The sequence below is a fragment of the Mus musculus genome, chromosome 4 (genome assembly GCF_000001635.26).
Source record: "Mus musculus strain C57BL/6J chromosome 4, GRCm38.p6 C57BL/6J".
In the NCBI taxonomy this organism is placed as follows: Eukaryota; Metazoa; Chordata; class Mammalia; order Rodentia; family Muridae; genus Mus; species Mus musculus.
The window spans coordinates 126,332,721-126,346,971 of NC_000070.6; the positions used below are offsets into that span (position 1 = coordinate 126,332,721).

Here is a 14,251-nt window from a genome sequence, read left to right on the forward strand (position 1 = left end):
AAGACAAGCACTTTTGATTAAAAACTTTATTAGCTTTCTGCTTCTCATAATCACACATCATCTTTAAGGAGTTAACATGACAGATCAGAGCCTGGTCCCCAGTACACAGTGAGAGAATTCAGCATTTGGTGACTCTGACACGTGATCACATAAACCACCCCCAGGAGAGTCCCTGTTCCTCTTCTTAAACATGACTGACAAGCATCAGTCTGTATCGCTTCTGATCCCATGTAACTTACAGACCAGACCTGCTCCACTGTCTAACCCGGTGTTAGCGTGTAGCCAAATATGTAAAAAGGCAGCAGCTAGACAAACATTATGAAATGCTGCAGTCTAAATACTATAGTAAACTATTCTTTTGAAAAGCCAATGGAGACTAGGAGGCGAGCTCAGGCATTTGACAGAGCTACTGCAGGAAGGGAAGGTGAGGAAGGGGTCAGAACCCCATGTTGTTCTCTGGTGTCAGTAGGAGTATTTGGCAAGAGCTGGGAGTAGAAGAGGGTGGGAAAGGTTACTCTGAATTCATGTAATATTTCAGTTTTAAAACATTCTGTTAACTCTGAAATAGAAGTTCATATCTGTAATACAAATAGGCACACATGGTCAAGATGATTAAAAGGTAAATTTAAAAGGCTATCCATGTAGAGGATGTTTTGCAGGTGTCCCCCCCCCGCCACATGTCTTATAATTTACAGTTCACTCCTCAGAAAGGTCCCTTTAAGAATGTTAGTTCTTCACCCATTACTCAGGGTTTAAAAGCAGCAGCAATTGTCTGAAGCAGGAGCAGTTAGCAATGCTTTGGGGAGAAGGGAATCTAGAGGGAGGGGTAGGGGTGCAACAGAATGGTCAGACTGCCATGTTAGTCTTCCCAACTTGAAAGAAACAACATATTATTCTGTTTATTTAAACTTAATCCATAGAGTGTTATAAAGTATTTATATATACATACATACATACAAACAGCACTGTTTTCCACAGCCTACAAATGCACCCACATATTAATTCACAAAATGATACTTAGAGGATACAGTAATACTTTTATGGGTCCATAACGGAGAGAGACATTAAAGCTACACATTACAGTAAAAACCATTTAACAGTGTTCTGATCTATCAGTGTTAGCTATTGCACTGCACACGGTGCCTTTTTTGGAGACAAGGTTTTGCTCCATGGCCGTGACTGGCCTGGATGATCCTCCCATCCTTCTGCCTTCCAAGGGCTGGGATTACTGATATGAGTCACCACACTTAGCTTTTTTTCATTTTTAAGCATAAAGTTCCTCAACTTCTCACCTTGTATTTCTAATTGTTCTATTCAACTAACAACAGATGTCATATTTGTCAGCAAGAAGTTGGAAAGGCCCAAATGCTTGAAAGAACGAGAGGTCACTATTAGTAGAGATAAGAATAAACACTGAATTCATCCATACCCTGTATACTTAACATACATTCATTTTTCTTTAAAAACAAAACCAAAAGCAACAAACTCGTCTGTTGCAAAAAGGAATTGTTTATACCTGTGGTGATATGCCTTTCCTAGAACCCGGAGTCCTACCTTACAGGAAAATGGGTTTTCTGTTGAAAGGTAAGGGCCCTGCCTGCACTTGGTAGGATACATGGGTCGTACATCTAATATCGCCTGCAGCTGGCCAGTCTCTCTGACTTTTGAGAGAGGATCTCACTAAGTAGCCTTGGCCTCAAACTTGTGCTCTTCCTGCTGCAGCCTCCTGCGAGCTGGGACTAGAGGTGTCTGGCTTATGCTCTAACTTTTATAGATAAATGATGGTGGGAGTTTTTAAGGTGAAGCCAAGTGACAAGTGAAATCAGGACACTTTGCTCTTAGAACCCACCCACCTCTCCAAGGGAAACGGACCAAGTATCTGCCAAGGAGCACTGGGGAAGGCCTGGCAGAACAGCAGCTGAGGTGGACAGGAAACACAGGCACCTGGAGACAACGGGGCAATAAACTCTGGGAGCCTGATGGCCTCCCCAGTAACTCAAAGTGCAGCTGCAACTACTTTAGCACCACCGAAAGGAATTTAGTTTTGAAAACTTATGTTTCTGCCAGCGGTTAGTACAAAGAAAAAAATGTGCCCACGCACTGACCTCTGGCGGGGAAGAGCTAGGACATACCACATCATGATGCCTCCATGTCTCTCATGCTTGTCTCATAAAAACGATCTGCCGTAGTGAAGACACTTTCACAGAGACCAACAGGAAAGGAGCCCTCAGACCCTCTCTACCATTCTGAACTTCTGAATAGCTTTTTCTCTGGGGGAAGTCAAGGGTTATTCACAAACTGATTCTCAAGGGGACTTGGTGAGGTAGGTGAGGGCAGGTGCCACCACTCCAGGGAGACAGGCAGAGAGGGGGAAGAAAAAGCCAGAGGTCACGGAACAGATGAGTGGCAGAGCCAGTGTGAGTGACAGGCAAGTCTCTGGCATATGCTCTGCCAACCTTTCTACTCTCAAAGGCATAATAATTTCTTAATAGCCCCCTTTTAGGGAGACCTTTTAACAGTCACATTGGTTACAGCTCACACCTGACTAGAGATGGGTTGAATTTTTTCTTTTTCTAGAGACAGGGTCTTATGTTGCCCAGGCTGATCAGAAACACAAATGTATGACCCCATGCCTGGTGTGTATAAATTTGTTATTTTACTTATGTGCATATGTTCCCACTGTGGCCAGGAGGGGCATCAGACCCCCCCCGGGGTGGGGGGAGGTTGGAGTCCCAGGCATTTGTGAGCTGTCAGTGTGGGTGCTGGGAACTGAATTCTGGTTCTGACAGCACAATAAGTGCTCTTAACATTTGAGCATCTCTCTCTAGGCCCTAAAAATGTACTTTTTGTATAGCATTTTTTACACACCAGTAAATCAAATGTGATAAATATATCTATATAATAACTTTAAATAAATAAATATGAAAGAGGAATGAATAGTTTAAGAAAGCAAGAAATGTAAATTAGAAGGAATTGTCTAATATTAATCCATTCAACCTATTTTTAAAAAATATACTTAAGAAGCCATGTACTAAAATAAGTCAGAACTTTCTTTTTCTTGGTCTGGAGCTTGTGACGTAGACTAAATCGGTCTCAAAATCAGAGATTGCCCTGTCTCCTGGTGTGTTTTGATTAAAGGTATGTGTGACCATGCCTGGCTAAAACAGTCTTCTCATCAAGCAGGAAGTCCTGGCAAATGGCCCTTCTTCCCCAACTATTCTAAAGACTATTCACCCATGGTAGAGGCCTATGTAAACTGCCTGTAAACCACTGTGTTTAAAGAAAGGAAAAAGTTGTGCCCTGGGCTAAGAAGGCACCTGGAAAACTTTCAGACAAATGAGCCCACCAGTTTGTGCTTGCTGTTCTTGGTGGTTGTTTCTTGGAAGGGGGCGGGGGCGGGGGCGGGGGCGGGGCGGGTTTGTGTTTGCCATGCATGTGCTTTGCCACCTGAAGTGCACCGCTCGCCTATACCTGGCACATATGCAGGCTTACAGGCCCTCATCTCATCAACAGTGAATCACTCCCTGACTGTGAAAAGAGGTGTTTGCAATTAGTCCTCACCAGAGATCAAGTGTATTGCTATAAAAACCAAAGCTTCCTCTTACTAACTCTTTGAGAGCAAACTGGATGCACTAACGGATGAACAACATCCTTCCTTCCTTCCGACTCACCAGTGCTTTCCCCAGGAAAGTCTGACAAGGCTCAGATGCGTTTTCTAAGGAGAGACCCACTAAAGTTACAGTAACGCCAGGCTTCTACTTAAGGATAACAACTTCACGGGACCTCCTCACTATAACGCAGAGGTGACGTCTAAGATGTTAGTTTGCCAAGAGCAGGCACAGCTCTGGGTTTGGGACAAAGAGCTAATACAAACCCTTCCTTGACATCTGTGTCAAACAGCAGCAACTGCTCTGTTATCTGTGAATTTGGGAAATACTAACACATGGTTTCTAGGATTCCAGCAAGGAAACTGTCTCCCCATTCCCCTTCACTGCCTGCTTGCACAGCTTTACTGGTCAGCGTCTTCATAGATTCCTTCCTGTTTCCACGGATCCTCCAATAAGGGTAGAGCCACACACACATACGAGACTGGAACCATTCCTTCTTTCAGCTGAGGATTATCAAACAGCTAAGTCTAGGCAGTTTTGTTTTTTGTTTTCTTTTTTCAAACAAAAGTCATGAAGATGAAAGCTTTTGGCATGAAATACCAGACTAATTAATTTCCCTATCCAGTCTCTGATGAAGCCTAGATGCAAGTTTCCTAGGACGGCCTCCAACTCAGCACATAATCAAAGAGAATCTTGAACTCTGATCCTCTTGAGTGCTGGGGTTACAGGAATGTACCACCAAGCCAGTTTGTGAAGCACTAGGGATTGAACTTAGGGCTTCAACCATGTGAGGCAAGCAGTCTTCTCCACGAGCTACATCCCTAGCCTGATATAGCCTCTTAAACTGCAAACACAAAATTACAGACGTGCACATAGTCCATTACTGGGAAGAATAAAACAAACACAGGGAAGCCTTCTGAGCAAGGTGCACAGATTTTTTACTCACAGGACTGTTCTCGAAGGTTCTTTTATAGATGACCTACACTTCCCTGCACAGATACTCGGCTCTGAAGAGGTGGACTGTGAACTTAAACAAACCACCCAGTATTTCATTGTTGATGTGGCACCGATGGATGCCAGGTATCTGGGTGTGTGGAGCCTCCCACAGAAGCTCAGGTACCCAAAAGCTTTCAGAAAAGAAAACTGGATTTCAGACAGCCTCAAGAACATTAGTGTAAAAGGATGCTATGCCCATCTACTTGGAACAATGCTGACATACAATAAAATTGAAGATACAGTGGTCAAGGTGACCTAGCTATACTGGCTGGGAAAAAAAAAAAAGAGCCACTTGACCCAGTCTCTCCTTAACAGTTAACAAGCTCGTCCAATCAGCATGCTGACATTCAGTGAACACTTTGTGGGTGAAGGAAGGAGTGAGCTCAGAAGGTACGTTAGTTAGAAAGCAAAGTATGTAACCAGAAGAATGCAGAAAGAAATGACTTAGCATATATATGAAATCACATGCTGATTCAGTTTACAGTGTGTTTTTACCTTCTATAAAAAATACCTTCTGATTTGCAAGTACCTAAAGCCTTCCCATTTCCCCCTTCTCGCTGGGAGAACAGAATATAGTGAGGGAAATGAAATGCACTGAGCCTCAACGGTTTTATATTTAAAAATTCAAGAACGGATAAACATTCTCTTTTCATTTCTCACAGGAAAGAAAAAGTTCCTTAGCAAGCAAAGTAGGAGTGTAAAAATATAATGGAAATATTTTACCTTCTTAAGAGAATACATATTTTTTATATTCTTATATTTAAAGGAATTAATGTGCCAATATAAAGGAGACTGATCTACTAAAAAACTGCAATGATTGTATGTACTTGAAATTAATATTCTATAATCATACTTTTTATTGCTTTTCAATTAGTTCAGGTTATTATTTTGTTTTTGGTGTTTTGTTTTGTATTTTTGGAGATAAGGTCTCACTATGTGGCCCTGGCTGGCCTGGAATTTACAGAGGTCAGCCTGCCTCTGCCTCTTAAGTGCTGCAATTAAAGTCCTGGACTATCACTTCAGGCCCTCTGAGGTCAGTTTTAATCAGCGGAAATACTTTTATCATTCTGGCTTTGCTCTTCCCAGATACCTACACTCTTTCTTCACTGATACTCAGGGCTGAACCAACTTTAAAACTATTCTAGGAAAGTTCAGGGTAGCAAATCTTCCAAATAATTATGGGTAGAAAAACCTCATTTGGAAATTAATTATCAACAACTTATATATCCTTTTCCATTTGTCTTCCTTACTACAAAAATGAATCACAATCTTGAGCAATGTGCCTCAAGCTAAAAAAAAAAAAAAAAAACCAAATAATCTTTTATTTGTCAACTTCCCTCAAACTGCAATTAGGTAAAATAAATCCAGTTTATTAATGCTTGTTTGCTCCCAAATGAAGGAGAAAACCCAAACCTAACGCACAGAGAAGCCCTCCGTCCTATCTACATGTAGAAACTCACCTAAAGGCTGTCTTTAATGCCCATTGTGTAAAATACTAAATATTCTAAAGTAGAAAATAGTGCTAATGGTTTATTGGTAAAAATCCAAACTCTATAGAATTAGTAGTTTGGTTGATATATTAACATGCTATCTCAATTTCTGCTAATATCACAACGAAAGCGAAAAGCTAGATATAGCTATAAAAATAAAAGACCTTAAACCCAACATCTGGGCAAAGTGCAAAAGTTGCACACAAACTGCCAATACATATAAACATCACTATAGAAAAATTAAAAAACAATCTTAAAAATAAACTAATAATTGCTATTAAGACATTATAAAAATGAACAAGTTTAATGTGCGAACAGCCAGAGTTCACCCCAGACGGTCAGTGCAATGTTACTGATGTTCTTACATAATGCTGCAGACAAGGTTACTGGGGGGGTGGGGGTGGGATTCTGTGTGTTTTTAGTATGGTTATCTTCTGGAGGAATGGTCACTAAATTCACAAGCAGGAATTGGTTCAGTTGGTCATTTAGCTGTTTACTGCTTCTTGCTGTAAGAAAAAGCTGCTAGCTTCCTAACAGATGACTGAGTTCCTAGTGGGCTTGAATGGTTTCACTTTGCTTATTCCTACAGCCCAAACTGCATTTTTTTTCTTCCCCTAGTGCTAGGGATGAAATCAGGGCTTTGCATATGCTAAGCAAGCATGCCTACTCTTCCAAGACTGTGATCTATTGTTAAATAATCGACCATGCCCTCTTCCTGACATTTTCCACTGTCCTTCCACCCTAAAAACCAGGAATCGTTTAAAATAGTCATTACTGTCTAAAAACCATAATCTCCCTAAAGCCTGGGCTGCCCTGTTGCTTTCTAGGTTAAACTGGTCTCAGTGACAGAGCTCTTCCTTTGTAAGCACTGTCCTTAAAGATGAGTCATCAGGAAAGGTTAGGGCGGGAGGTAACCTGTGCTGAACCGGAAGAGGAAGAGGCTCCTCTTGTACACAGCTCCTGCCATGGTTCCTTTACCCTGGGGCACTTACTATAGCATCTGTTATCTTATATATGTCATAGACACTTCAAACATAGCTGAGAATTAAACATTATATGTTCAAACTTACAAAACTAATTCGGTGAGCATTAACTTAGACACGTGATTACAGAGTTCGCTTGGTTCTCTAGACCAAATTCAGGACAACAGATAACACTATTTATATGAAACTGACATCTTCTTGGTATTCTCAATTATCCTAAAAAAGTTTAGCTTTATATTATTTGAAAAATAAAAATCTACAGCACCATCTTCAAAAAAGGCACTTTCTGAGAACCACCTTGCTTTTTAAAAAAAATGACCCAGTGTCTACCCTGAAAACCTCTTTACTCAGACCCTAAAACAACAGCAGGCTCTGGTGACCTTAGACCCTGATTTAAAAAAGGAAGGGGACCCACTAGCTGGCTGGCGATTTGAGAAGATCCTAATTTTGTCATCTGTTTTATTTATTTTATTTATTTTGTCATTTGTTTTATCATGGTCTTCTACTGGGAACCCAACTCTTCACCCTGGGGTTCGCCATCCCCATTAAAGCTGAAGTCATTAACTTTCATGCTTTAAGAACAAAAGATTCTTAAGAAAACTCTGGGGCACTCCTTTTGATGGGTGAAGTACACTTCATCTGGCCATGGACTGTATCAACAGGAGCCTTGCTCATCTTAGAGTTGCTGACTTACAGGGAAAATTAGAAGCATAAAATCTAATGTTGTAATCTTTTTTCCTTTGTGATATATTTTATTGCTATATAACCACCGTCCTTCCCTGGGACTCAGCCTGGGTTTAACGAATCAGCATATTTATCATTGCCAATATGTTTTAGAGGCAGTTCTCTCTGATTTCTTTTGTCTTGTGTTTTTCTTTTTGGGGGCAGGGGGTTGGCAAAGTCGGGGGACACAGTGTCACTATGTATCCTAGACAAACTGCCCAGGCTGGTCCTGAGCTCCAGATCTTCTGGTTAGGATCACAGGCAAGCACTAAACCCAGCTGCTTTTCTGATTTCTATAGACTTAAAAATTACATTTAAAAGTACGCGTGAGTGTGTGTGTGCCCGCGCACGCCCGTGTGCTTGAGCCCGATGGGTGGTGCCATGGCATGTGTATGAAGGTCAGAGGGCAAGTTATGGGAGCTGGTTCTGTCTTTCCACCGTTTGGGTTCCAAGGATTGAGCTCAGGTTTTCAGGCTTGCAGGGGTGTGCCTTTACCTGCTTAGCCGTCCCCTTGTCCTCTGTATTGACCTTTACATAAGTATTCCTGGCTTAGTTTTTGACTCATAGAATCACAGAAATATTCTGTGTTAAGTGGAAAGGAAAATGAAGATACTCAAGTCAGGATTATAACAAGACTCAGGAAGACCTCACTCAAGTTAAGTTCTCCAGCTATTTTTATTAAAGCTTCGAAAATATCTATGAATTCTCAAAAAGGATGAAAGGGACCAACACTTCACGAATGTTGACAAGTGAGCTGTCTTTCTTTGAGGCACTCACACAACTTCTAAGAGACAAGTGAACTACACGGAACTGCAGCAGGAGAATACCTGCAGGGCTGAGGTAAACAAAGTGTTTGCTGTGTTTTGAGGCATGGTCTCATGTTGCTGAGGCTGGCTTTGAATTACTGATGCTCCTGAGGGCTGGGCTTATAGGTGTACCTTAACTTGGCTTAACTGAACATATAACTTAGTTTACTGACACCCAGTCAAAATTATGCAGAGATGTCAGTTAAACTTCCTGGCAAAACATTACTCTAAAAATTTTAATCAGAAAGGGAACAAACTATTCTACCAGTGTCCAAAGTGAATTTCCTAAGAATTAAGCATCTGAAAGGCCCACCACGTGTTTTGGATGGATAGCTCTCTGGGCTTCACTTCTATGGCTGGGCTCCAAGTGCTCACACCGCCTGTGACTGAGATCTCGAGCCATTTCTACTCAGCAGCATCTGGTTTTAATTCCCCAAGACACACTTGCCACCCTGCGATCTACAAGACACGATGAAAGTCATTATTAGGCTACTGGCACCATAGAGAGCCTGGCTTAGAAAAGTTGTTGGGTCTTTTGAAGGTGAGGAGTCTCTCTGCTAGAAGGTAGAGATGAATCTTTATCAAATGCCTTCCAAAACACATAGAACATTCCTACTGGAGTCCCTTCCAGATTCTCTTTAGGAACAAAAATAAACTAATAGGTCATAAGCAGAGGTATTTCCAGACTATTTTTTCCTGGAAAATTGTTAAAAGATAATTATCTATTAATAAAATAAAAGGTCATCCGTATTTATGTAGAAATGTGCCCAAGCCCAGGACTGAGAAGACTGAAGACCCTCATGTGGATGTCAATGTAAAAACCCCACGTTTCTAAAGCAAAGGTATTCTGTTACTAAACTGAAGCCAGCACTGTTTCAAGTACCCGCTGTTCGTTACCTTCATGTTTTATGTCCTTAAACTTACCTAAGAAACCAAAAGTGTCTGACTGCCTGGCATCTTGCTTGTCTCATTGTTTAGTGCAGTAAATGTCAGACTCTGCCTCAATAAATATAGCAGCTACAGAATTATTAATATATGGTATCAATGCCAGTGCTTAGATACTGTAATATAGACATGTAACATGCACACTCTACAGACACATTTGCCATCAAGAATATACATTAAACTCTCAACTCTTCTTAACAAGAGAATCGATTCTATAAGTTGTTCAGATTGACATTTTAGTCAGTTTTATAAGCCATACCATAAAAAACAAAAAAACCCCACAAGCTGACATTCATCAGCTAGGAGCAAGAGTACGGTAGAGGAGAAATGTTACTATGGCTTCATGATGTTTAAACTGAAAGGAACTTAAGAAAAAGATTAGGAATTCTAACCAGAAATGGAAAAATAGTATAAATTTCAAGAAGTATTTTCTATAGGCCTTTTAATCTTAAAATTCTAAGCATAAAGTTTGTTGGCATTAAGTTTGGTATAACAATTTATTAGTAGGCAAAACAGAAATACACTATACATATCCTAAGTTAATTATCTTAAACTAGCAAGACTGAATAATATAAATGCATTCTAAAAAAGAAGCCATTTAAAAGATAAAACCTTATATTTTAGAAAAAAAATTCTTCCCCTTAAAAAATCCTTTTAAATAAGAATTAAAAGTAAGGGCTTCACTCTGGCATGTGTGAGACCAAAGGTCAGGAAAGGGACAGGGCCCATGCGACTCCCTAAAGCTCCTCATGTGAATGTGCAGGGGCTGAAAAACATGTTTACTTCTACTGAGCAAACACAACCCAGGCAAAGACTTTTACCATGGAGCCTGCACCACTCTATTCTTTTGGCCATGCTCCCCGACAGCCAGGCATGATGGAAGGAGCCCAATGGTTCCAACTACCAGAGAGGTTAAGAAGACTGCTGGAGCCCAGGGGTTGGAGGCCAGCATGGGCAATAGAGAGAGACGTTGTCTCCAAAACAAGCAAGCAAACCAACCCACCCCAAATATGTTGTAAGGAGTTTTCTTTTGCCAGGGTTGAGATGGGAATATTTTGGAAGGAGAAAAATGTATAAACCACATGAAAATCCTTTGTAAACAGTAAACAGCTTTAAAACAGTATTGAGAATCGAATTTTAGATACTTCAAGCAATAAAAATATAAAATACAGTACTTTCTTTATGTTCTGGCAAAGGGACAGAAGAATTCATGCCTGTAGGACATGGCTCAGATTTTATATTGAAATGTAGTAAATTGGCTACAATGTGGACTAAAGAGAGCAAATGAAGACATAACTGCATTCCTGTTCATGGCGGGGTGGGGCTTCTGAAAGGCCGACAGTGCATTCCACAAACATCTGTAGTGTCTGTCCTCAGAGCCAGGGTGGGGACAACAGAGAAAACTCACATGCAATGTTCATGACTTACAAAGTGCAAAGTTCCCTGAACCTGCCATTACTGAGACACTCAGCTTTGACAGCTCCAACGTTATTAAGGTTATTGATTAAAGAAGTGGAGAAAACTAAGTTTTTGCAAAGTTTTCACTGTATTTCGGAAATTTTACTAATTTTAAATGACCAAAGTCCTAATTTCCTTCATCATTGCCATCTTATTTTTAAAGAGAAAGTTATACTGGTAAAAAGATAGAAAAAAATCATCCTGTATTTTCTCAATTCCTGTTAGTCAAAGAAGCACAATTCTTCAATAAGTAAGAAAGAATATTTAAATCTTAAGCTGTTCACTGTCATTTTTAAAAACTTAAGTTCAACTATGCTTCTGACCTCACAGCTGAGGCGCCTTTGATCGGTTTTACTCCTTTGGCTAAAATTATTTTAAGGAATTGCTTTAAAACTGAAAATTATGAAGCTCTCCTTCTGAAATTAAGGCTGTATTACTTTGTTCCCTTTAAACTACGGATGTCTGTTCTTCCTGCTATCCACGGTGAGGATGACAGACAGAACTTTCCTGTAAAACTGCTTATTGCACTAAAAGAGAGCAAAAAACTGTCTCCATTCTTAAACACGATTCTAGTTCTAGAAAAGATATAGCCTATATAGTTTATAATTATTAAAGCACTATTCTAATGAACATAAAGGCAAAGGGAGCTATACTTCAATGTGTGTGTGTGTATGTATATATTTATATGTGAGAAAATCACATTAAGGTATAAGGGCAGTGAGTAAACTAGCAAAAAACAAACCAAACCAACCCTAATTCCTTCCTTTTTCCATCCTATCGAGTTTTGGAGGGATTTCCAGGTATAACTCATACAAACAGAGGCTTTAGAACATTTGCACTGATCAGAAAGATGTCCGACAAGGTTTCGTATTTAGAGCAGCTTTAACAAACTCACTACAAAAAAGAATCCCCAGGTTGCCACTGTTTCCAAACACAGTGCACATGTGGTAAATCCAGAGCAAAAGGGAGCAGACGCTCACAAACATGGCGTCAGGAGCTGAGGACTCCTGTGTGAGTGAAAGGAGCTAGGAATAGGGACATAAAGAAAACCAGAAGTCTAATTTGTCAAACCTTCCTTCAAGTGAACCATATGTGTGAACATAGGAATGTCACTTGTAGCTATAGGGACCAAAGTATAGATGCTGAAGGCAAGGGAGACAGTAAAGGAAACGAGTGCGGCCTAAGGAGGGATACAAGGAAAGAGTTCTCCAGGGAAATGAACTATAAGATATACACACAGACACATATACATCAGTAACCTAGATCTAGATACATATGCACATGAAGTAATGTGAGGGTATTGAAAATACAGACTCCTTTACAAGAATAGATGCACATTACTTTTTCTGCACATATAACTGAACAATCATTATTTGTGTAATTGTGTGTTTTTAAACCACCATTCAATTTTTCTTTACTTTTTTGCAGAGATAGTTGTGCTGCTAAGCAACTTGAGGTAAAGGCATTAAAAGGGTTAGACTGTAAGAAGTGAGAATAAACAATGGTGATGCATCTTCTACAGGAGACTGCAAAAAAGCAGCGGCTGGCTCCCTAGTGTACAATGGTGCTGCGTTCTTTGACAGTGTAAACGATTTTCCTTGGATCAACATAAGGACCTGACCTCTACATAGTACTGGCTTCTGTATGGCTGGAGGCCTCCCCAGCAAATTGACTCCATTGGAAACATACATTGTATGTTGATTCACTTTTCATCTCTTTGTCACGGAGAATAAACTTGGACTTGTTAAGCGAAGTACATTGTGCGTAAGGTATCTTGGTGAATCTGTACAGCCTTGGCAAGAGCTTGTGGATCTCGCCCATTGCTCTGTCCTGAAACATGGCTTCCTTCAGCACTGTAAGAGATGGGTTAATGAACACAAACATTCTGCTCCAATATAATAACTCTGAAGAATATTACATATTGTAGGAAATTCCAAAAATACTAGAAAATAGAGACTCATGTAGTAAATTTTGTGTCTATCATTTAGCTTTAATATGGCCAATTGTATTTTAGCTCTTTCATTTTCTCAGGATTAATTAGAAACAAATCCCAGACACCATATCATTTTGTCATATATGTATATGTGTGTGTGTATATACATATACACACATACATATACATACATACATACATACATACATACATACATATATGTATATGTGTGTATAAAATCAATCTTCCTAGGATAATTTGGAGAAGCAACTAAGTCACTAGATCATTCTTTTTTTTTTTTTTAAAGATTTATTTGATTTTTATGTATATGAGTATTTTGCCTGCATACATATAATAAGCACCATGTGCATGCTTGGTGCCATGGATTCCCTGGGACTGGAGTAACAAGACAGTTGTGAGCGACCGTGTGGATGCTGTGTATCAGACCCAGGTCATCTAGAGGACCAGCCAGAGCTCTCAACCATGGGGCCATTCATTTCCCCAGCCCCAGAACTTCTGATCACTAGTAAGCCCACATAGTATTTTTAGTAGAAAACTATATTTTGGGCCATCAATTGTCATTGCTTTTGACACAGTATACTGGCTGTCTGAGAGCCTGTGAAACTTTTTCTTTTTAAATTATTTTATTTATTTACGTTCCAAATGTTGTCGCCCTTTCTGGTCTCCCAAACAGAGGTATACATGAACATAAAAAACAGTCCAAAGAAATCACACTCTGTTTGGATTTGGTTTAAGAATCCCCACTTTTTATTTATTTATTTTTATTTTTTTGGTTTTTGGAGACAGGGTTTCTCTGTATAGCTCTGGCTGTCCTGGAACTCACTTTGTAGACCAGGCTGGCCTCGAACTCAGAAATCCGCCTGCCTCTGCCTCCCAAGTGCTGGGATTAAAGGCGTACGCCACCACCGCCCGGCCAAGAATCCCCACTTTTTATGGATTTATTTTACCTGTCATGTTCCTTGTCCACAAGATGATATCTGGCTCTGAATGCCACCAGGTGAGCGTAATATGCTGGTGCAGGGATAGAAACAGATCTTGTACAGCGTACGTAAGTGTGACAGAGCTGGTAAGTGAGCAGCTGAAGTTCATCTGCAGTAAAGAAGTTGTCATCCCATAAAACATGATAGTGTGAAGGACGGCTGGTACCCTATGGAGAGGAAATGGTATACTCTGTTGATTACTAAGCTTTTTCTTTCTAAGGTTTTTTTCATTGGTGAGCTGGCAAGATGGCTCACTGGCTAAAGGTGTGTGCTGGACAAGCCTGGTGAACTGAGTTCCCAAATCCCTC

The 14,251-nt window shown here is 40.2% G+C and overlaps 1 protein-coding gene across 9 annotated transcripts in view; it reads right to left on the reverse strand.

Annotated features, from left to right (window-relative positions):
* The window catches only part of Ago3 (argonaute RISC catalytic subunit 3), a 104,677-nt gene that overhangs the window by 5,727 nt on the left and 84,699 nt on the right, over nt 1–14,251 (reverse strand). For 6 of the 9 annotated variants that reach the window (XR_001784115.2, XM_030253390.1, XM_030253389.1 and 3 more), the window contains 2 exons: nt 13,911–14,110; nt 12–12,862 (listed from right to left, as the gene is read on the reverse strand). Coding sequence is in view for 8 of the 9 variants with exons in the window: in XM_030253390.1 (XP_030109250.1) it covers nt 12,754–12,862; nt 13,911–14,110 (309 nt within the window). In the remaining variant the exon portion in view is untranslated. Of the gene's footprint in view, nt 1–11; nt 12,863–13,910; nt 14,111–14,251 lie in introns of those variants that run through there. The other 3 variants (XM_006502917.4, XM_011240478.3, NM_153402.2) reach the window with 2 other exon arrangements.